At 34.6% G+C, this 23,762-nt stretch overlaps 1 protein-coding gene across 1 annotated transcript; it reads left to right on the top strand.

Annotated features, from left to right (window-relative positions):
* Nucleotides 1-10,508: 10,508 nt before the first annotated feature.
* On the top strand, nt 10,509-11,833 carry MS3_00007107 (uncharacterized protein; the record flags this gene model as incomplete). The annotated part of the gene is made up of 3 exons (XM_012946674.3): nt 10,509-10,718; nt 11,502-11,630; nt 11,681-11,833. The coding sequence occupies 3 exons, from the start codon at nt 10,509-10,511 to the stop codon at nt 11,831-11,833; spliced, it is 492 nt and encodes a 163-aa protein (XP_012802128.3).
* Nucleotides 11,834-23,762: the final 11,929 nt, after the last annotated feature.

A 23,762-nucleotide genomic window follows, 5' to 3' on the forward strand; every position in this document is an offset into this window, starting at 1 on the left:
GAAAATATCTATCTGTAACCTTCACAAGATGTCATTTTCACCATAAAATGAACGATAATTGGTTATATCGATGATCATAAGTACTTGTATACTAGACAAACACGTCATCCATAATTGTGCATTAATCAATAAATATGAACATCTCTGTCCTACATGAGGTCTGTTGTTGTTAGAGTGACAAAGTAATCGATAGACTGAGAATGTAAAAACTAGATGAATCTGTGTGAAAAGGATCTGTGAATGTATTTTAAATGAACGGCAACATTGTTCTTTCAGAGCTGAAGAAAGAACGTCTATGGATTGACGGGCAAGCTATTTGTTTTTTTATTTATATTCTCTTTAGAAAAGTAGTAATTATTTGTAAAATAAAAATTTCATTCATTATTTTTTTCTATGATTATCTGTGGTTTTCAGTCATATGAACACAACTTAAGAAAGCAAAATGTTAATTCTGACTACGGTTTCGATCACGCTTCCTTCAAAATCGACAATGCCAAGTAATTTCATTATTAGGATAGAAGATGTGGATAAACAACAAGAAAGTATTAATATTCATATTTCTACCGACAACAACTAAGGTCAACAGACAGATATTTGCAAATCATTCTCCTTGATAATGTAAAATATTATTATCATTGTTTTCAGTTTTAGAAAAAAGTATTTCTTATACTAAAACGCATATTAGACTAGAAGAGTTCAAATAGTAGATGTAATGATTACATTCAATATTCAGGCACAAATTTCTGACTGAATCGTCAAGTTAAAGTCCTCAATCTAAGTGTGTTTTTTTGGAGGACAAAAGCGTTGCACATTATGTTCATGTCAAACAAATTCTGGTTACTGAGGATAATATGCTTTTGTTGGACAGTATTTTCTTCTAGATTACTTCCACAATTCTTTCTAGTTGCGAAACACAGTTTAGTGTCGTATAAAATTCTACTACTTCTAGTGTATCAATCGTCATCAAGAAAGTACATGCATTAATAGATTAGTGCCTTCGTAAGAAACTCAAAGTTTTTTAGTCGGAAATTACCAGCAACAGCCTCCTGAGGGAGATGTAGAAAAAATCAAGAAACGTCACTGAAGATGAATGGGACATGTATCGCGGAAATCATCTAGCGGCATCACAAGGCAGGTACTAACTTGGAACCCTGAAACGGGACAGAAAAGTGGAAGACCAAAGAATACACTGAGTCGTGAACTAGAAGCACACATCAAAACGATGACCAGTAACTGGAAACAACTTGAATGAATTTACCAAGACAGGATTGGATAGAGAATGCTGGTGGGCGGATATGCCACTTCAAGAGGAGTAACAGGGGTGTGTACGTAAATGATTAATTAATCTAATCTTGGAAAGCAAATTTCCATCTTAGTAATTTTGCTCTCCTGGTGAATTCAGGTGTTTTTTGACTAGATTAGGAGTACGTACTGCTTATTTCAACTTCAACAGTTAACCTCAGTAGAATTTGTCAGCTGATAACACAGTGGACATTACACATAAGAGCAAATCCCTTTTATTCACACCTTATACACCCTACGTCTTCGTTAGTTGTGGAAACTCGTTATTCATTAGAAACTGGAACTATTTTGTGTTCGGCATTAGAATATTCACAGATTGGTAATGATTACAAATAGTTTATAAGTCTCATTTGAAGATTCCTTGGAGAAGAATGCAATTACCTACCACAGAATAATCTTTGAATTAATAAAACTCACTGAAGTACATAGCATATAACGAACGAGTTGTTTAAATGACATTTTGTGAAAACTGAATGACATTAAGTGCACGGTAATCAATCCGCGAACGGTAATTGTAAGCATTTAAAATATGACAATCAATTGCACTGTTATCTTGAAACGACATTGAGCAATTAAGATAATGATTTATTATTGTTATGATTAGTGGATCTTTGCGATATTATGTGTTTGGTACAATATGAAATTCTCAGCATAAAGTATTCAAATAGATGAAAATCACTTATAAATGCATACATATGTTGAATGGATGAACTATCTGGAATTGAGTGAAATGCTTTTTTCAGAAGATTAGCAATCTGTTCAAAGTTTTTATTTAAAAATATATATGATAATACAAGTTACTGACTATGTCACTGGAACACACTTCTACATCAAGAGAAAAATTGAAATGAACTGATGACTCCATCCGTATGTTGAGTAGATAAACTACTTGGAATTGAATGAGGTGTTAATCTGAGGTAATGAACAACGTTTGCGTATATAAAATTGTGTAAGAATACAAATTGATGGCCAGGTAAACTCAAACAACCTGTTCGTCACACCATATTTGCTAGATAAGGTATTGTTTAGCTTTCATGCTATGGCTTGCAGACACAGATTCTAATGTAATAACGTCTCGTTCGACCAGAAGGCATACAAGTAGAAAGATATGGATGAAATAGATGGTTAGTGTCTATTAAGATAACAACTGTCAGTCTTTAGCAAGACATCAGATGTCTATGCACAATCATATTCATGATCGCCTTGAAAGATTCATCACACATATTGGTAGGTGCCTTCCGCACTATTCGCAATCCAGAAAAGTCTTTCTTTCAAAAGCCTTTGAAAGGATAATGGACGACTGTAAACAATAATAGATTATATGGAGTAATTAATAAATCGTAACAGCTGATGTCGTCCAATCTCAAAAGCATGTAACCTCTTTATGAAGTAAATTATACTGCTCAAATACAATGTATTTGCTATTAACAATATGTCAAATTCACAAGTAGGTATAAAAGGGACACTTTATGAGATAAGCTTTGTGCAAATAACACTGATACACAAATATTTCTCAAGTATTTTGCTTCGGCTTTTACTTATATATCATTCTTGTATATTTAGCATTAACACAACATACACTTTACGTTATCTTATCACAGCGGTTTATACTCATTTTTATTGATTTTCAGTTTCAACAGTCACTGTTGTAATTGCGAATGTGTGTCTGGTTCAAGAAATCGTTCTCAATTTTTAACAGTTCAGATTCAATGTTGTATGTCGTTTTTCTCTTACTACAATCATTGGCGACGTTGATGTGCATAATCGAGCACATTCAGATCCATTTCTACATGACCAATACAAAAATTATTATATCTTTTCATCTGGACATCTATTTACAATGAGTGGTGTAATATGTTGATCAAATAGAATAGACGTGGCTTTGTTCAGGAGTTACAGTTTCATATTAAACAATTAATAAATCGTCTGACAGAAACTTTGCATTCACTTGATAAAGTGAAAATTTTGGCACTGAATCAAAGCAGTTTGTGCTATTCTGATTTCATCCAATCAAATCAAAACAACGCATCAGTCAGTGACAGTTAATTGACAGCATATTACATGAAACAAGCTGTTCGTTCGCGTACATATGAGCACACGTTTTGAACTACAAGTTAACCAATCATTAATTTTAGAGTATTGATGATCATATCCAAAAATGTTTTCATCCATAGGGGTGAAGAATTCTATCCATCGGTGAATACATATCAGCTTGTGTTCTCAACAGCCATAAGAATATGCACTAACGACTAGTTCATCTCGCTCCGTGATTCGTTAACAATGAGCATGTGATTTTAACAAAATTGGTCTTCTTGAATCAACGAATAAAAAAGAAACAACCAAACTCAAAAAACGTGTATATAATCCCTGCAAGTTTCAGTTAAATTTGACTCAGTACATCAAACGAGATGAGGTGAGTGTTAGCTGAACACATGAACTAAATGAGTGTATCATAAAAATTGAAATTCCATTCGATGAGATAACATTGATTTGTTCATGTGAACCATTTTAGATACACCTTTTCGTCAAGTCTATATGTACCACTTTATTTGGCCATCGCATTGCTTCACAAATTCTTCAAGTGTCAATATATCTGTGAGAATCCTGAATTAAAGGACTTTCGGCAAGAAATTTTTAAAAATGGTTCATATCTATATGTAAGTAATCAGTTCAATTTTAATCCATATACTCAGTCTCATCATTATAATTACTCAATGAGAATTAATCTTAATCAGTCTTATCCGGTAGTGAATGGCAGTTTCAATAAAAATATTTCCGATCAAGTGAGTTGAATATATTTTGTAAAAGAAGTATATATTTATGTATGTTTGCATCATTTTAGTTTATAAAAATGAAATTCCCGTTTCAAATGTACGATCAAGACGTCAACAAATATAAAATGGGCTATAAAAGTAAGTCAATAATTATCGTTGAACTAATATTTTTAATGAGTTTTCTTGGTTCTATTTCATCCCATCAATAAACGTTGATTCAATTTCTATGCGTGCTGTGACTTGTGAATAGTTTTTGGATAACTATTCCTGTTTGAAGGGTCGATAATCTGACGTCTAACAGTAGATCAAAGGCAGTTCGTATAATTTATTTAAGTCATTAGACTATTTCAAAATCATTCATTTATTCAATGTGAAATTATCAACAAACTTGTATGTTTTCATTAAGGTAATAAAATGAATTTGGCCATGATGTATGGATACACCATACGTGGCGATATAAGAATCTTGATACCAGGCAGTTTTAATCAGGAATATGAGATTCTGAATGAGAGTGAGTTTTTATATTATTCAGTAAAATATATCCAACATATATTTTTGTCACATTTATTCCACACAAATGATTCACTATTGAGCTTCATTATTACACGAAAGTTGACCAGTACACAGAGACTGTTTGGTTTGTGTTATTTTTGAATCAGAAGATGTGTCCTGAACACATAATGAATACTGTTATATGAATATGTTAAATAAAGAAGATAGTTTCCTCAAAATAAACAAAAATTGAATGCGTAGAAATTACAAACTAAATGATCCAAATGCCAACGTGAAAAATACCCACCTTCCAGTCATTCAACATTTCAGTAAAGGAGATAGATATCTTACCGACACGATTCTTTTTGGCTGACAAAATGGATCAAACCAATCACATGTGCAGCAATAGGCAATGTTGTGACAGAAGCCAGTTTGGATTATTGAAACCTATGAACTATCGAATTATATTTGATGTCCTCCAATGATTTTTTAGCACTCACTTGATTCATGGACAAACTTGATGGGAGTGAAATATTCTTCTCAGTTGATTGCATTGGGACGTACATCATATCGTTGGACTGATATTATTTCTTGCAACGTCCTTATAATAGGTGACTGGTTATTTAATCACATAGGTTCATTTAAATCTCGGGATAATGATGACAACTTGTATACAATGGCAGACCGTGGTGAAAAGTGCACTTATCGAAAGAGGTAGATATTCATTTTGCTGATATTTTATCATCTATTTCATCATTTCAGATGACTCGGTCGCTATCAAATGGTCCGCTGAAGTAAAATATAATGGTACACGTGAGTCAACATCAAATGTTTGATTGTTCACATGTGAAATCTACACATTTATATACTTCACCGATTGTGATTACTCATAGTTTGTGCGAATTATGCATATATACAACACTCCGACTGTCATATCTTAATGGTAAGCGTGGCGATTTATTCTTTTATTAATAGTACAATGGTAATACAGCTTTAGAAACTAGGCATCTGAGATTCATTTCGAAAGGTGCATGATCGTTTCATTCACACGACGTACATTACGAATTCAATTGAAGATAGCATATGAGATAACACAGTAAATATCCATTGAAATCTGATCACTTTGTGAGTAGGCGTACACAGTGTTACATCTAACAATAACCTGCTTATTATTTATTTTTCAAATCTTAAGTATCGATGGTCTTCTCCTTGTAGAGGATACAGCCAAAATAACTTGTCTGATACAACCGATTGGGAAGATATCTATCTATTATGAGAACGTAAGTTTCACAATTGAATGAAAATATGACTTTCTTTCAAGTACTTCATATTATTCTACTAGTTCATGATTATGAGTACTATCGAATGTATAAAGTTACATTGAACACGATAAAAATAGATCAACATTTTGTAATGTGCAAGCAGAAAATTGAACACTAATAATAATAATAATAATCCCTTAAAGGCACACTTTATTCAAGCACTTGTTAAAAATAATAATTTGAAGTGATGTGCTCTCAAAGGAAACAAGAATGTGTTCTTTTCGAATGTTAACGGACAGCGTATGTAAGATTATTGTGCAAAAAGAGTCATATTCTGTCATGTTTTACTTCGTCTTTTGAAGACCGGAACAGTCGCCACTGAACATTATAATCTGAACATCCTTGCAATTACTCACTATCACATTTCATTTCAACTGACGTAGATATTCACCCTGCATTTTATAACAGATAGAGGTTTCTTCGACATTTACTGAAGTTGACAACGAGAGTTATTCAAAATATCTATGCAGACTATGTGGAATCTACATTGGCGTGACTTTAATTTACAACCGAATCAATCAGTGTTAGTATAACAGGTCTTAGATTTGAGCGTGGAATTCATTCATTCCCCTGATGATATAGTGTTGGCATTATGGCTGATGTCAATTCATGATGAAAACGGATGAAATCTGATTCCTAACTATCAACTATAAATCATAAACCTTATTCTTCAAACTGCTTTATAACCCTCATTTAGCCATAGTAAGTAGGCAGATACTCTCAAGGTCACTTCGACATCCCTCAAATGTCGTCCACACATTATAGTTTCACCCATACAGACAACAAAACTGAGAATATCAACATGCATAATGTAAGTGTGATTGATTGTCTGAAAGATGATCCATTACTTCAAAGATTATTTGACTGCTATACTGATAGTGGTTTGTTGACATATCTTGACTCGAAATTCGAATACGTTTTTTTCAGATTCCTACGAAAATTGAAGTAAGCGGGTGGCTTACGCATTTTCGAAGAACGTTCGTCTGTGGAAATGGTAAGGAACATTTCGAAGAATCTTGTTAACATTTTGATGCACAGATTATTCCTGGATTGTATCAAAGTGATCTAGTATAGCTTCCTTACATTATGCGTTAACCATTTGTTTCGTGTGTAATATCAGCTGGAAAAAACCTCAATCAAAGTTTGCTGATTATTGTGCGAAATGAAGTTGCGATACTATTGGTAAAGTCACTGTCCGAATGTTACTGAATATTGGTCATTTGATGTCAAATAAATGTTCACAGTTATTGAAGCAAAATTGCATCATCATACCTGATTATGACTGACAATGTCAACTAATTCTGAAAGTGTTTGATATTTGTGATTAAGTCTTCTATAAACAGGATCACTAATAAACCGAATTGAAATTCGAGTATTTATTTCTTCAAATTAACATCTATCATTCGTGATAATGTCAGACAAATGATTTGAGTGATTGAAATGAGATTGTAATATTATTGTTACAGCTTTCTTTGCCAAATTTAATCGATAATGGATTTCACGATCCACATAAGCAGTCGCTCATTTAAGCAGATATTTCTAGTACAACGACTAATGTGTATGAATGTATTTATTGCAAAAGTTTGGAGTGATATTTGCAGACGTCTGGCGCTTTTGGTTACGGATGGACTCATCCAGATTAGGATATATGTATGATAGTTTCAAGCAGACGATAGAAACACTCATTTATGTACTAACTCGCAAACAGTACAACAGTCAGACTTGCACTACGCAATCATATCACCACTCACTGCAAATAAAATGTGTTTAGTATGAAACAGAAATAAAACAGTGGTACATGGAATTGATATTTCCTTTATGACATGCTCAATTGTCATGCTTCACTGATAACATCATTTGTTGCTGGGAGATGAAGCTGAGTTTCTAGACGAGCGCTGACTGTAAATTATTTGGTATGATACAGTGTCTTATGATTGAATAAGAGATAATGCACTAGATGTTCAGTCAAATGGTATAAATAGATCGTTTGATGTGTACTATTGAGTCTTCAAACTGTGAAGACAATTGTTATTTTTGTAATATTTGTGTGGAACATCACACTGATGTTCAGGTCTGAAGTTGACCAATATAACATTTCAATTACTGGTTGAACTTCGATCACTTTCAAAACACAGATGGATTAAAACTGTAAGATTTGAAGATGTGGTATGTTCACCACCGTATCGTTTGTGAGAAATATTTCTGTTTCTTAATTTGACCGCTCTTCATACAGTGCAAACAACTTGTTATATTTCAAAAGTAATCTAAGTTTTATGTGTCTCTTTCTGTTAAATATTTCTTGAAAGAAATCATAGATCATATAATATCTGTTCCTCCAGAATGGATCAAAAGTGGAACCTTGGTGGAGTATGAAGCCATCGGGAGTATGTTAAATTTTATTTATTGAGCATTAACAGTTTCCACAAACTAAAAAGCCACTTTTGTTTCATCAAATAGAAACTTCCGTATGTAACTGAATCCGGCAACAAAAAGATATCTAGGCATCCGTTTCAAATGACGTTTCAGTCACCAATTATAATTAAAAGTCGATTCAGTGTTGAATGTATAAAGCGAATAATTATCCATTTGGACGTAATATTAAAGTCTTCGCTTTGGTGAAATTTAGTCCAATATATTGTCACAAAACGGTAGGCGAGTTGACATTAGTTTCCAAAAAGTTAAGTGTCCGTTAGTTGATTGTGCATTGACGAGGAAACGTCCGTTTTATTCTTTTGACATATGTGATATCAAATTCTCAAGAGGCATTGAAATTGCGAACAAACTATTCAATTGCGATTACATTGAAAAGGATTGCCTATCTTCCGAAATATGGGTTTTCTCATGCACATTCGATAAATTAAGGGTGTAAACAAATAACATCTGCAACTTACAATGTATCACAGACAGTTTCAGAGTTAATTTCACAATGTGAATATGTGTTCCTTCTCGCGAATGTGTGCACTGACTATTTACAAACACTTTTCAGGTTATCACGTGTTAGACTATTGAAATAATAATTCGACTACTGAGAGAATCATTCTATGATCTAATGATCAGATTGCCATCTATATTCGTTGAATAACATATTACTTTTATTATCGATGAATTTTCTTTGATCCATGTGGACTGATGCATAAACTGACAACACACCAGCGGAATGTGGTCACATTCTTTGACATCTCCAATCATATTAGGTCGACTGAAATCTTTTCAAGAAAAATGATGTTGATGATTGTGAAAACAACAACGCTCAGCCTTTGTTGTTCAACTGAATTAACATAACTGAAAATGGATTTTGTGTTTAAGAACAATTGATTTTCATGCGTTGATTTCAATAAAAAAGCTGATATCATGAAAAGAAACTGAACAACCATCAAACATTCAATCTGGTACGTATTGCTCAACCCAGTGACAGAATCGTGTGTGCATGTTTGGCTGTAAACAGTTGTTGAAATCCTCCAGCGTTATCGACAATAAAGTTGAATATTCCATCCAATGAACATCTGACAGCCCTAAGAAACTTCAAATAAAATAATGACGTGATGGTCCTACGACCAGGCAAAGTTCCACCTGTCGTCCTAATGATTACAGTTGATTAAATCGCTAATATTAGGTCGATACCAGACGATCAATTGAGTTTCAAGGTAGATAAATCCAAAAGAATTCCAACGGATTCAACAGAAGACGAATCACTGGCATGCTAAGAGAACTTCTATAATGTTAATTCTAATTACAATGATCTAAGCTCACGTGGCTAAAATCTACCTCATATATGTGACTTACCAAAAGTTCAGAAGTCTGACCTTCTCCTTAGACCTATACTATCAATGGTCGACTCACTATATCACAAAGTTGCACGTCGACTGGCAGAGAAACTAGAGCTGGTTTGTCGGAGAGTAGCAGCATATACGTGAAGAGATTCATTTCAGATTACTGGTAGACTAAATCGTACGAATGTTGCCGATAGGTTCATGGTTTATTTTGATGCAACATCCTTGTTCACTAGGATACTACTGTTGAAACTATTAATGTAATTTTTCATAATTATGATCTCCTACATTCGAAAAAATACTACCTATGTGCACAAGAGACGTTCAATTCCAGTTTGATAACACCATATATCGTCAAATAGATAGCGTAGCAATGGGAGGACTAATAGGTCCGATGAAGGCAGATATATTTATGGGTTATCTTGAAAACACGATGTTTAAACAGGCGATTAGTGAAACGACGGAATACATCAGATATGTTGATGGCACATTTCTTGTCTGTAACAATAAACACTATTACTTTATTTCACCGATTTCATTTATTACTGAACTGTACAGCCGTCAAAAATTGAATACAGTGCGCATTGATGAACCCAGTGACCGCATCGTGTGTACATTTCTGAATGTAAACAGTTATTGAAAACCAGCAAATTCACCTGTGGAAACTCATCCATCATACTTGACATTGTAAGCAGTTTCATTCAATTCAATTATGCTGTCATGAAATGTGAGTGAATCTGAAAGTGCATTGAATATTGCATTATGAAGCGTGGTGACAGTTTTACAATGAGTGAAATAGTCACTTAACTCCAAAATCACCATCACATTATTGGATTATTGTTACTTGTATGCAATTCACTTATCTTTTGTTTGATAAATTGAAACGAAATTACCTTATTCTTTTCACAGCATATTGTCAGAAACACAATACAACTAAAACATGTCAAAATGCATCAAAAAATAATATAACATGTTTTTGGTGTGAAAGGGCTAATAGATGCATTGAAAGTAATGATCAGGATACTCATAAGTTGAAAGAAAATGATTGCCGTATTAAGGTTAGTATTTCATGAACTTCAAAGAATATTTACAATATTACCAAATCACACATCCCGAGTAAATGCATTTAGTCGAAAGAACAATTAATGGCTTTCAATAAGAACTGACTTGCATTCTATCCTCACTGATCGAAATAAGGCTTTTTATACGTTGACGGCATTTAATCAGATACGAGTACAGTGTTTTCATTTCGCAGAAACAGTAATTATGGATTGAAGCGTAGCTTGACATCAATGCTTGAAAATATAAAACCTTTCCAGCTCATTGAATACGTGATTATTTCAGAAATACAACATGAAAACATAGATCTATATAAATCGTTAAAAAAGCAAATGAAACCATTATGAGTGAAGAAACGCAGGCTGTTGAAAATTGTGTACCACGTTTTGACAATTAGTGGGAGTTTGTAGACTACGATTGTCGAAGTACAGAACATGTATTTCTGATTCTGTGTTGATATATATGTCACCTCTTCAGATCGCTTCAATGCAGGATATCAGAAATTTATTGATATATATTCGGATTGTGATTAGACATGATATTCAGAACAGAAATTTCGTCACACAAACGAGTCATCAGTTAGTGTTAGGATAGTGTGGACTTATCACAGCGATTGTCAAATCAATACTACATGTTTCAAATGATTACACAAATGCAAATTGTGTAACTGTTTATTGAATTCTCTCTTGTCATCGTTACTGATAATAGTATATAGTCACTAAAGAATTAATTGAATAATATTTGATGTTTAGTAATGAATTCTACTGTTGTTGTTTATTCAGAAGAGTCCAGATGTTGACAATCCGAGCACAACAACACTTCTCGAACACATTGAAACAACCGTTGAGATCACCGATGTTCAGGTAAGAGGAGACGTCAACAAAACAGCCAAAGAAACTGAACAATACTCCGTAAATATTTGATATTCACTAATGAATTCCACTGTTTTGCTTTTCTTCAGAATATAACTACCGAAATTACCATAGAGAATCCACAGAATAAATTACTCTGGTACTTATATATTGTCATACCACTGGCTGTCTTCTTCTTTGCTGTATGCATCGGTTGTATTATTTGGAGATGGTTGCACAGAAGAAAAAGAAGTAATGAATGATCCTGGAAAACGTCTTACAACGTTTTTGTAATTATTCTAAGTTCTCTTTATTTCATATAAGATTTAGAAAAAATTCAGTTTGAATTGTTCATCTCAATAATTTGGACATTTTCTTCATGGAACTATTTACATTCTTGTGTTTCTTTACGTAATAACTGATTTAATCTTTTTAACAAAAATGCAAGCATGATTTTAATATTTGTGTAATTGTCTGACTTGTTTTACAAGAGTTTCACAACATTTTATTTGTAAATTAGTAGTATGTATATACGTGATTTTGTCATAACGGCTGCTAGATTGAAATCCTAAATACAATGCATCAAAATTCTCTCATCTTTCACCCCTTGATTTTGTAATGTATCATATAGGACTAAGAGCCTGCTTATCAGTCCCTCAATGTGTTACTGGCCATTATTCCAAATCCCAGTATTTGTGCTGATCACACGCAAGCACATACAGCAGAGTTCACAAAGAATAACAGAAAACTGCAAGTTATCAGCACACACGTGACAGATATCTTTGTGTATGAAACGATGCACAGTTCTTACCAATAACTGGTGTTCTGCAACTGTCCATTACCCTTCGAATTCAGTTATTCCGTGAAGGAGTTAATCTTATCTTTCACAATCAATTACCACAATTATAATAACATACCTTTCGCTTTTAAACTCAGGCTCGATTACCGATGAATGCCACGAACAAATGTGAGTATGAGGAATAAGGATAAGGAAAATGACTACCAGCAAAGAAAAGTTAATTATGCAAAGTTTTGTTGGATTGGGTGTGAACAAACCTTTCGGGTGTAATGTGTCCCATCACGTATTGACGAATTCTAGTCCTTGCACGAAACATTTTCGAAGCTTTTTTATAAATGAGAATTCAAATGAGCCGAAAGTAATCTGAAAATTATTTGGCTTCGGAAACTGTTATAACTTGTGACCGCCGATTAGAGGGCAGCGAATTATCGGTCAGACCAAGGACACGTGAGAGCAGCCTAGAGTTTGTGATTGATCCTGCTTTCCGCATAGCTCAGCTAGCTCAGTCCAGAACATCAGTCCCAGCCTCTGCAATATGAATCGTTATATTTCAAACATACTGAGTTTGTATACTAATCAAACAGATCACAACGTAGTATAAAATAGAAAATAACATTTGTACAAGGATTAGCCAAAAGTGGCTGTGAATGAAGGAGGCAGTGACTAATAGACAGGGAATAATTCAAGAACGGAGAATCGTATAATAACAGTTTATAAGTTAAAATAAAGCTTATGATAAGAGAGACATGAATATGAATAGTTTAGTTAATTAACAATTCTACGGTAAAAATATACGTATATTATTAGTCCACAAATGGATCCCAAACATTATCACTCATTCTTATCGGGCCATAACACACCTCCCCTTTTTCTAAGATCCGAAGTTCATATCCGGAATTTAAGTTTTCCGGGTTCGTCTTCCTCCACGAAACAGTGCTGGATCCTCATATCCCCAAGTTACAATTAAACTTGAATTTATTTAAGACATATTTGTCGCACTGAAAGTGACTGAGTGGTGAGGCTGAATGACACTTGACATGAGGTGATCGAAGTTTGATTCTTCTGAAATAGTGTGACCAAATTTATGAGGAACATCACTAGTAGATAGCGGATCACTATAATAACCACCGTCCAACAAAACTGCACCAGGTTCTTGATTATTATTTGATGCATATGACATATTTCCTGGCAAAACAAGGGAATATCGGTAATTAGATTCGTTACGAACTTTTGTCGCAGAATGATGAGCTTCATTTGGTGCAACTGCATTCAATATACTGCTAGATTTGTTTTCTGTTTCGTGGGCGGTACTGCGACAATTCCATGAACATTAAACAAGGAATCTTTTTGTGAGCTGGATACGCCACTGTCTGTACATGCTGTTTCGAGGATAAAGGAGTTTGAATCCATTATGAGCATATTTCTGGAATGGAGAGTACTGAACCACCGGGCGGATCTCAAATGAATGCTGTTTCTTTTGAAGTACAGCCTATTATTATTATCGGGGCATAACAGAAACATTATTAAATTTGTTACTAGGCCATCATCAAACAAAAATAGACTCTCATGCATTAGGTTCGAACGCTCTTATCATCGAGAGGTATTCGGTTAACAGGAATGTTTTCACATTCTAACAATTTGCTATTAAGGATTGTCTCAGTTTTGTAGATAGTTTTTAAAGTTCTTTCAAATGCCTGTATCTTGTTTTCGCAATAATAAAATGATTCAATTTTGTCCAGTCCAGTTAACTTTACAGACGAGTTTGCTTGAAATGTATAAGAATTTTTATTGAACGGTATTATATTTATGCCTGTCAAAAAATTATTGACTTTCATGGAGATGATGATGATGATGATAAAGCAAAAATACTCTTCACAAACAAAATAACTCAAATTGAAAAGAACAAACATTGGACAAGAATATTCACTTGATGTTGTTTACTTGTATCGCTCCTTGTTAATTAGGATTGCAATTCATTGGTCTATTGTTGGCACATGTGCATCCTTTTGATGTTCACTCTTGGATGCAGGGACATGTAGCTGATGAGTCCCGGGTGGGACGAAACGCGCGTTGTCGATTCCACTGCTAGCCACTAATCATCTTTGCATACTGGATAAGTAGTACGTCACGTCAGTATGTGCAATATAAATGCCATTGTGTTGCGAAGGGAGACATTTTCAATAAATACTCCATGGAACTGTCACGAGAGGGAAAAGGGAAAATATTTCAAAAGAAAACCGAATGACTCAGTATCAGAGTGGATGATGATCTTCGAATTATTTACTACTGCTTTGATTCTTATTATTAAGCCGTTAATTGTTACAAAGCCATACCGTGGATCCAGCTTAAAGGAAATGTATCGGAAAAAGTGTTGTGCATTGAGGTCTGCGCGAATAAGAATACGTGTAAACTCCAAATCGCGAATGAAATGGAACATTTCATATTCACTAGAAATAACGATGTCAACGATCTATAATATATAGGAGCACCTCACTCAGTGTTAACCGATATGATGATTTGCAGTCTACGGCTCATACATCAGATTTCCGGCCATTTTCCTTTCAAAAGGATGTGAATTCGGTAGTCTCATAGAATTATTTGGACTTGAAATAGTGACTTTTCCAATATTAATTTTAGGTAAACGTCAGACTGTATTCATGAAATAGACACAGAGAGTAAGTGAACCTCTTAAATATCAAGCTTATGTATTGAACGTGATCAGATAATAAATAAAAAAATGAGACGACCATAATGGAAGTTGTGGTTTTACTTATTCGTAAATAAGTGAATGAATTAAAGTTTTTGGAATGACTAATCACATATCTGACCCTGGAGCCGATTATACTTGAGTTTATATAACCTTTGTGATGGTAATACAGTCGATAATCATACTTGAGTAGATATCTGTAGTTTCAGGCGCTCCAAAGCGTTAACAGAGAAGTTGATTTCGAACATTCAAATGGCTATCAGTTGGTGATAACTAGTAAATAATACCTCACAGCTTACAAAACTATCTAGTTCGAATAAACCAACGAGTTATTGTGAGGCTACTGCGAACGTATTCATTTTAAAGTACCGTTTCTGTAGATGTCGTCAGTATAACAATCTGACTAGCATAAATAATCCGATAGACGTAACAGTTTTCTGTGCTTTTAGGGGTGCGAATGATTTCTGGTACAAGTTAGTGACTTAACAAAATGTATATATGGCATCCATGTGATTAATGTTCTGAAACAGTATCTGAGTGTCCTACCAAATCTGCACGTTTTAGATCACCATATTTTATGACAGCAATGTTAAGACGTTTGGTAGGATGAAAATCAACATCATTTCTATGGTTGTTACTTCAAAGTATTTGTGTAACTATGTAGAAAGTTCGAATTTACTATCATGTCCTGCTGGGAGTGCGAACTCACTGTAACTGGCAGTGCGTCACTTGTTTTGGGAAGAAATCATCATCACATGACTGACATTTACTGATATTCTATTTTGTATCAGGGTAAGTTAAGGATCATATGATGACGAGTACACTGCGTTTGAGAAAGGCTTGTTCGAATCTATTAACAACGAGATAGTTCACAGTAGCAAAAGTGCCTGTAAAACTGCATATGCAGACATTGGGTGAACTACCGATTGAGATGTTAACTTGTTTTCAGACCTAATCTGTTGGACTGCTGAGAATACTATTTCCATGTTATCATGTGTGAATCAATCCTGAACGTATATCAGACAGTCAACTCCACGTTTATCTTCCATGTCACAGAGGTGGAGAAAGTAGGCCTGAATATACTATTCTGAATCTGGAACTAAGGGAAAACATAATGAGTTGCTAAAAAACACGAAATGTTCTGCCTGACAAAGCCGTGATTATTAGAGTTGAAGGCTGATTGAACGAAGTATGTTTCTTTCAGCTTTTAAAGAATTCAAGAGAGTATACAACAGTCGTTCAAGCACCAAAATAGTTTAGAATAGTAGCATTATCTAAAGGGGTCTATCGAAAAGTACAACAATCATTTGCATCTGATGTACCATTTATTAAATACAAGTAAGTTTCCGATTTCTATACATTCAAGTGTTTTTGGCAACAGTTTAATTTAATACTTGAATTCATGAATAGATCTGGGCTAGACCATCATGGAGATCCAGAAAGCATTGAACGGCCGTTTCGTCTTGGTATGGTGTTAATCAGTCTACCTACATACGTGGGTTCGATGAAGTAGGACTAAGCTGGAAACATGTTAAGGCAAACAACTTAAGACTCTTTTGTTTTAATCTTGTTAATTTTATCTTGCATTTCCGACATAGCATTTCAGCATAGGCCAATGTACATATTTACTAAGTTTCATGCTGATTTTAAAATTACATAATTTGTTTAAGCATTCTATAAACATTTTTCTCATAATTTCCTCGATTCCCTCAGGTTCTGTTTTTAGTTGTCCTTACAGTCCTTAAGGTGTGGCCTGCTAAGAAAACCAGCTGATTGGGTTTAGGTACCTACGCAGTGTCCCAACGCTCACACAATTCGATTGATTTGTGTAGCGCACATATATATTGTGTACTTTCTTGTTCCAATGTCTATGTGTTTAAATAGCAGTGCATTAGGATTTGGTGATGATTGAATGGCGTATCCCAATATAGATTCTTGTTTATAATCTCACCAACCGTTCAAGATTTAGACCATATGAAACCACAGGTAGGTGATATGCCTATGGAATGGCTAGGCTTTAATACAACTTAAAATGTGATAATATCATCTCTACTGCTTATTTTTTTATTTTTTATTTGAACGAAACCTCATTGTCGCTGTTGTTGACTACGAGTAGTATACAGACCTGGAGAAATAATGCAGGCTTCAAACAATTTGTACACTGAGAAAAGTGTTAAACTTGGAGTAAATAGCAATAAATGTGTATGGAAGAAGAGTTTGATCATGATCCTATAGTGGGTGATTATCTTGTTCAGTAAAATTATAACTAAACATTATTTCAATTGTTATAGCTAATTAAATTCAGTCATCACATATCGAATAATGTCCTATACTACTATTGCATGTGTTATAACTTGTGAACATGTGTGCCCTGTTTACTGTATAAGACAACGACACAGCCAATCAGAGAGCAACGAACTATCGATCGAACCAGAGACGCATAAAACACGTGCGAACAGCCTACAGTCCTGATTGATCCTACTGCTGATTTGCTAGAATTGGAGAATAAAAATGATTACACACACTATATTGCCAGTTGAACTGGTAAACTATTCGAAAATTTACACACTGATCAAAGAATAGTAATCAAGGCCTAACTGATAATCAGTTATCAGGTTCCTTTCTACTCAGTAATCCATTAGAAGTTGACCCGAAATTTGAGATTAACCCTCTGTTGTACCTAACTCGATCATGATTCATGATTCATACAACAATATAGTTGAAATATCTGATCGCATAGAACACCAAATAAGGAAACTCATTTTAAATATGATCATTATATAAGTGTTAGAAGATGCAGCTAACAGTACATAACTAGCTAGCAATAATTAGATGGTATAACGTATAACGTATAACAATAGTCAATAGATTCACTGAGAGTCCACAACCAGGGGAAGACAGAATTTCTGTGATGATAACGTTATCAACTAATTACACAACAAAAGTGCAAATAACAATGAATCGATTAATAGTTCCGAGAGTTTCAACTTTCCGAATAATCATTCTGTTGTAAAAGTAATTAAAAGGCAATATTGAAGAAATACCCTTACGATGCACATTAGCTAATCAGGATCAAGGTTGACAGGACAAGCCTTCAGTCATATGTGGAGAAATTCGAATATCTAATTTTCATCTGGATTTTGTTTTAATAAGTTTGTTCAGAAGAACGATGAAAACTTCCCAAGTGAACCATTCAGCTCAGAGAACGAATCTTCACGAAAAGAGGATAACCACCATCAAGTCATCATCCAGGTATTTACAATTCTTGTTCTTTTCAACTACTAAACATTACTCGTAATCCACTTTATAGCATTAACCATTCTCCATACTATTATTTGATAAGTTATTGATTTATATCACCTACGTTACGAATACTGCATGGATTTCAATCAATAAATATATATGAAACTAGTCAACATTGAAATAAACTTTTATGGATCCTATCTCTATTGATTTTTAATATCGTGCTATCATCATCTGAAGTGGTTGAAATCAACTAGTCACTGTTTGTTAACTGTATTCCATTGAAATATTCTGACAATTTGTAAAAAATGTTTCCCTGAACTATTACTCGCTTTCCATTTGCACCATAATTGGTATACATTTTATGCAATAATCAATTTCATAGGGTGTATATATAGCAGAAATGAATCATCTTAAATCAAGGTTTTATTCTAGTTCAAGATCTATTAAAATCAATGAACACATTATTATAAACAAGACTGAGTCCATGACATTTACACCTCATGTAGCCACTAGTAATTGGATCCATGTGGTAACACATAGAGTTCTAATGATTTGCCTTGATCTCTAGAGTACAACAATTTCGAGTGAGATAGTTACATCACGTTTGCAAGTTTAAAAATGTACCATCATTTTATTCCGTCTGAGTAAGTGGTTCAGTGCTAGTTTTGATTTGAATGAATTGAAATTAGTTATTGACCTCGTCCGTCATCTTGCTATCAACGATATACTCCTCAAGAAAGGTGGTCATGGCATTAACTAACCGAAAGTGATCGGTTCTAATATTGGCGATCTATGCTGATAGAGCAGAACTAGGACAAGATCATACAATCGCACAAATGGATAACATGAGTTCTAACACAAATCTACAATCTATTTTTGTTTTGTTATGTACTGTATATTGTCCTAACCGCAACAATCCATTTAACTTAGAGACCATTGATTTTTGTTGCACTATTCTTATTACCGAATTTTCTATCATATATACAACTTAATGATGAACAAACTATACAAATCGCGTATCTATGTCGAATTCAGTCGACTAAATTGAAACGTAATCACTCAGATTAATGACATGCTGTTATATCCCGATAAGAATATTGAATGGTAATTTTTGCGATCCATTTATGGACCAATACTATGAGTATATTTTTATCGTGTAATTGTTATGTAACTAAACTGTTCATATTCATATCCCTGTTATTTTGAGTTTTATTTTGATCTATGAACAATTATAATACGATTTATCACTCTTGAATTATTCCCTGTCTGTTGTACAAATGTTATTTTCTATTTTATGCTACGTTGTGGTCTGTCTGGTTGACATACAAACCGAGAATGCTTGAAATAAATGATTCATATTGCAGAGGTTGACACTGATGTTCTGGACTCAAATGGCTGGGCTAGACGGAAAGTAGGATCAATCAGGACTGTAGGCTGTTCGCACGTGTTTTATGCGTCTCTGGTTCGATCGATAGTTCGTTGCTCTCTGATTGGCTGTGTCGTTGTCTTATACAGTAAACAGGGCACACATGTTCACAAGTTATAACACATGCAATAGTAGTATAGGACATTATTCGATATGTGATGACTGAATTTAATTAGCTATAACAATTGAAATAATGTTTAGTTATAATTTTACTGAACAAGATAATCACCCACTATAGGATCATGATCAAACTCTTCTTCCATACACATTTATTGCTATTTACTCCAAGTTTAACACTTTTCTCAGTGTACAAATTGTTTGAAGCCTGCATTATTTCTCCAGGTCTGTATACTACTCGTAGTCAACAACAGCGACAATGAGGTTTCGTTCCAATAAAAAATAAAAAAATAAGCAGTAGAGATGATATTATCACATTTTAAGTTGTATTAAAGCCTAGCCATTCCATAGGCATATCACCTACCTGTGGTTTCATATGGTCTAAATCTTGAACGGTTGGTGAGATTATAAACAAGAATCTATATTGAGATACGCCATTCAATCATCACCAAATCCTAATGCACTGCTATTTAAACACATAGACATTGGAACAAGAAAGTACACAATATATATGTGCGCTACACAAATCAATCGAATTGTGTGAGCGCTGGAAAACTACCTACGTACCCAAACTGAATGAGGTGGTTTTCTTAGCAGGCCACCCTTAATACACTTTCCATTAAAGAATTGTGAAAGTTTTACATATGGATCTAAAAAAATATTGAGTAAAGGGAACTTTGAAATCAAACACGTAAGGCGGATACATTGAAAAACCACTTTGTTTGAAAGATAATTTTGGTGTAATGTGCAGTGTCCGAATTCTCATACCAATTCATGATATGCTACGCACTAACCCGGCAATTCACTACTTGACCGAGAAAATTATATTGGCCACCCGAATCATATGTACAAATACGCATTCGTATATATATGTATATAAATCTAGCCTTCGGAAATTGACACACTGATCATAATCAAGTTCAGTTAACCTTCCGATCGTCCTCGATTAATCTTTTGCTACTTAACATTGGCCGTCCATCTGAAATTTAATTACGGGAAATAATATTATATGACAATTAATATCAAATTATATATCCTGGGTGTTAAGTTTGTCTTATATTGTTCCTACTCACTCCCTTTCCACTCTTTTGTATATTGTGTTCTATACTACTTATTATTCATATTCAGTAAGCATTCGTACTCTCAACAATTTTCAAACTTACGTTGTAACGCAATCTGTAGTGTAATATCCTGAAATGTTCACATATATTTATAACGTTTATTGTACCTATCATCGTATTTAGCATTATTATTACTGTAGTTTATTCACTGTAGCGGTGAACCACAGTTTTGTGCACTTGTTTAAACGAAACGGTTTGCACAATGTTATGCTCTTGTTTCGAGCTTCGGTTATTCATAAACTGTTATCAAATTTAGACACAGATATCGCCTGTACTTTTTACTATCGAAGCGTTTTCATTTCATACTTGAAGGACGCTTTTCAGCACCCCAGAAAACTCACAGGTTGATAACTGTTAGCTCTATTGAAGCATCTAGGTCACCCGACTGTGAGCCACGCTATTGTAGACAAATCGTTGATTTGCAACTTCGGTTGCACGCCTATCTCAATCGGGTGACCTAGACGCTTCGGTACATCAAACACTGGGTTTATGTTGTTTACACTTGAAGGACGCGTTTAAACGCCCCACACACTTCACAAGTTAAGGTTTATGACTAAATTTTGAGTATTATTCAATAAAGAACCGCTATTGAGTGGAACTCATCATTATACGTCAACTTCATTGACTATGAAAAGGCATTCGACAGTGTAGACAGGAGGACGTTATGGAACTTCTTCGACACTACGGAATTCCTGAGAAGATTGTCAATATAATCCGGAACTCATACGACGGACTACAGTGCAAAGTAGTGCATGGAGGACAGCTGACAGATGCATTCCAAGTAAGGACCGGAGTCAGACAAGGCTGTTTACTCTCTCCCTTCCTTTTTCTCCTGGTGGTCGACTGGATTATGAAGACCTCAACATCTGAAGGAAAACACGGAATACAATGGACAGCTCAGAATCAATTAGACGATTTGGACTTCGCAGATGACCTAGCCCTCCTATCACGTACACACGAACAGATGCAGATGAAGACAGCCAGTGTAGCAGCAGTCTCTGCATCAGTAGGCCTCAACATACACAAAGGGAGAACTAAGGTCCTCAAATTCAAAACGGAGAACAGCAATCCAATCACTCTTGATGGTGAAACTCTGGAAGATGTAGAATCCTTCACATATCTGGGAAGCATCATCGATGAACAAGGAGGCTCAGATGCAGACGTAAAGGCGAGGATCGGCAAAGCAAGGGTCGCATTCCTACAATTGAAGAACATATGGAACTCAAAACAACTTTCAACCAATATCAAAGTGAGAATCTTCAATACGAACGTCAAGGCAGTTCTACTGTATGGAGCTGAAACTTGGAGAACTACAACAACCACAATCAAGAAAGTACAAGTATTTATAAATAGCTGTCTACGCAAGATACTCAACATCCATTGGCCGGATACCATCAGCAATAGCCTTCTGTGGGAGAGAACAAACCAACTTCCAGCTGAAGAGGAAATTAGGAAAAGACGATGGAAATGGATAGGACATACATTACGCAAATCGTCAAACTGCATCACGAGGCAAGCCCTAACTTGGAATCCTGAGGGGAAGCGAAAAAGAGGAAGGCCAAAGAACACATTGCGTCGGATAATAGAAGCAGATATGAAAACGATGAATTACAACTGGACGGAGCTAGAAAGGATTGCCCAGGACAGGGTTGTATGGAGAACGCTGGTGAGCGGCCTATGCTCCTTCACGAGGAGTAACAGACGTAAGTAAGTAAGTAAGTAAGTATTGTACACAAATCGTTGTTTTGGAAACTTCGGTTTCGGGCCTATCTCAATCGGATGACCCAGACACTTCGATAGATTTAACAATGTGTTTATCAAACAAAAGATTATTAGTAGACTAGCGGATTGTGATACAATTTGTATTTTCATATTTCTAAGCTTTAGTTTTGTCAATAAATTGTTTCCATCAGAATTATTATTATTCCTGATTTATCATTAGTTAACTATTTTTTAATTACTCCGTTCTTGCGCTTCATGCGACTGAGCTGTGTGTACATTGTAATTCCTTGGCTGTATTTCTATGTGATCTGATACTTCAAGTTCATTCTGTTGTGAGTTCCAATTCATGATTGAACTGAGTACAGCAGAGATCTGATCTCTTTTCACTTTATTGTTCACTGTGTTAAAAACAAAACTTAAGGCCTTAATTGTCTTTCATTGAGATCAACAGAGAAAAAGAAATTTTGTAGTCCTTATTGCAATATAGATGAACTAGTATATGATAAAACTAGAGGAGGACTGAGATCATACAACTGGTTTCTTGTCATTAAGGTTCGATCATACCAGACACAATACAACCCTACAAGGTAATCTATTGTTCTCCGACGTAACAGAATGTGTGTTTATGAATTTAATATGGAATTTCGATAGACTCCTTTACATAATGCTACTATTCTTAGCTATTTTGGTGCTTCAACGATTGTTGTTTGCCTTCTTAAATTCTTTGAAAGCTGGAAGAAACACACTTCATTCAATCGGTCTTCAACACTGATTTTCCAAAGAGTTCAAGAAAAACGATGGATAATCTGTCACACTCTGAATGGATACTGATGTCATCACCATGATTTGCACGTTTCCAGAAACTTACAGTAAACCAAGATGGATCAATTAGATCATGATTACTACACAGGAACTAAAATTTGAGAGTGAAACCTCATTCATATTTTACACTTTTCGTCTTCATTTTTAAGGTTTATTCTTCATATGTACCAGATATCACATTTGTAAAACCGATTTTCAGTCAACTTGTCGGTTTATCCATGGAATTTTCGAA

The sequence above is a fragment of the Schistosoma haematobium genome, chromosome 2 (assembly GCF_000699445.3).
Source record: "Schistosoma haematobium chromosome 2, whole genome shotgun sequence".
NCBI lineage: Eukaryota > Metazoa > Platyhelminthes > Trematoda > Strigeidida > Schistosomatidae > Schistosoma > Schistosoma haematobium.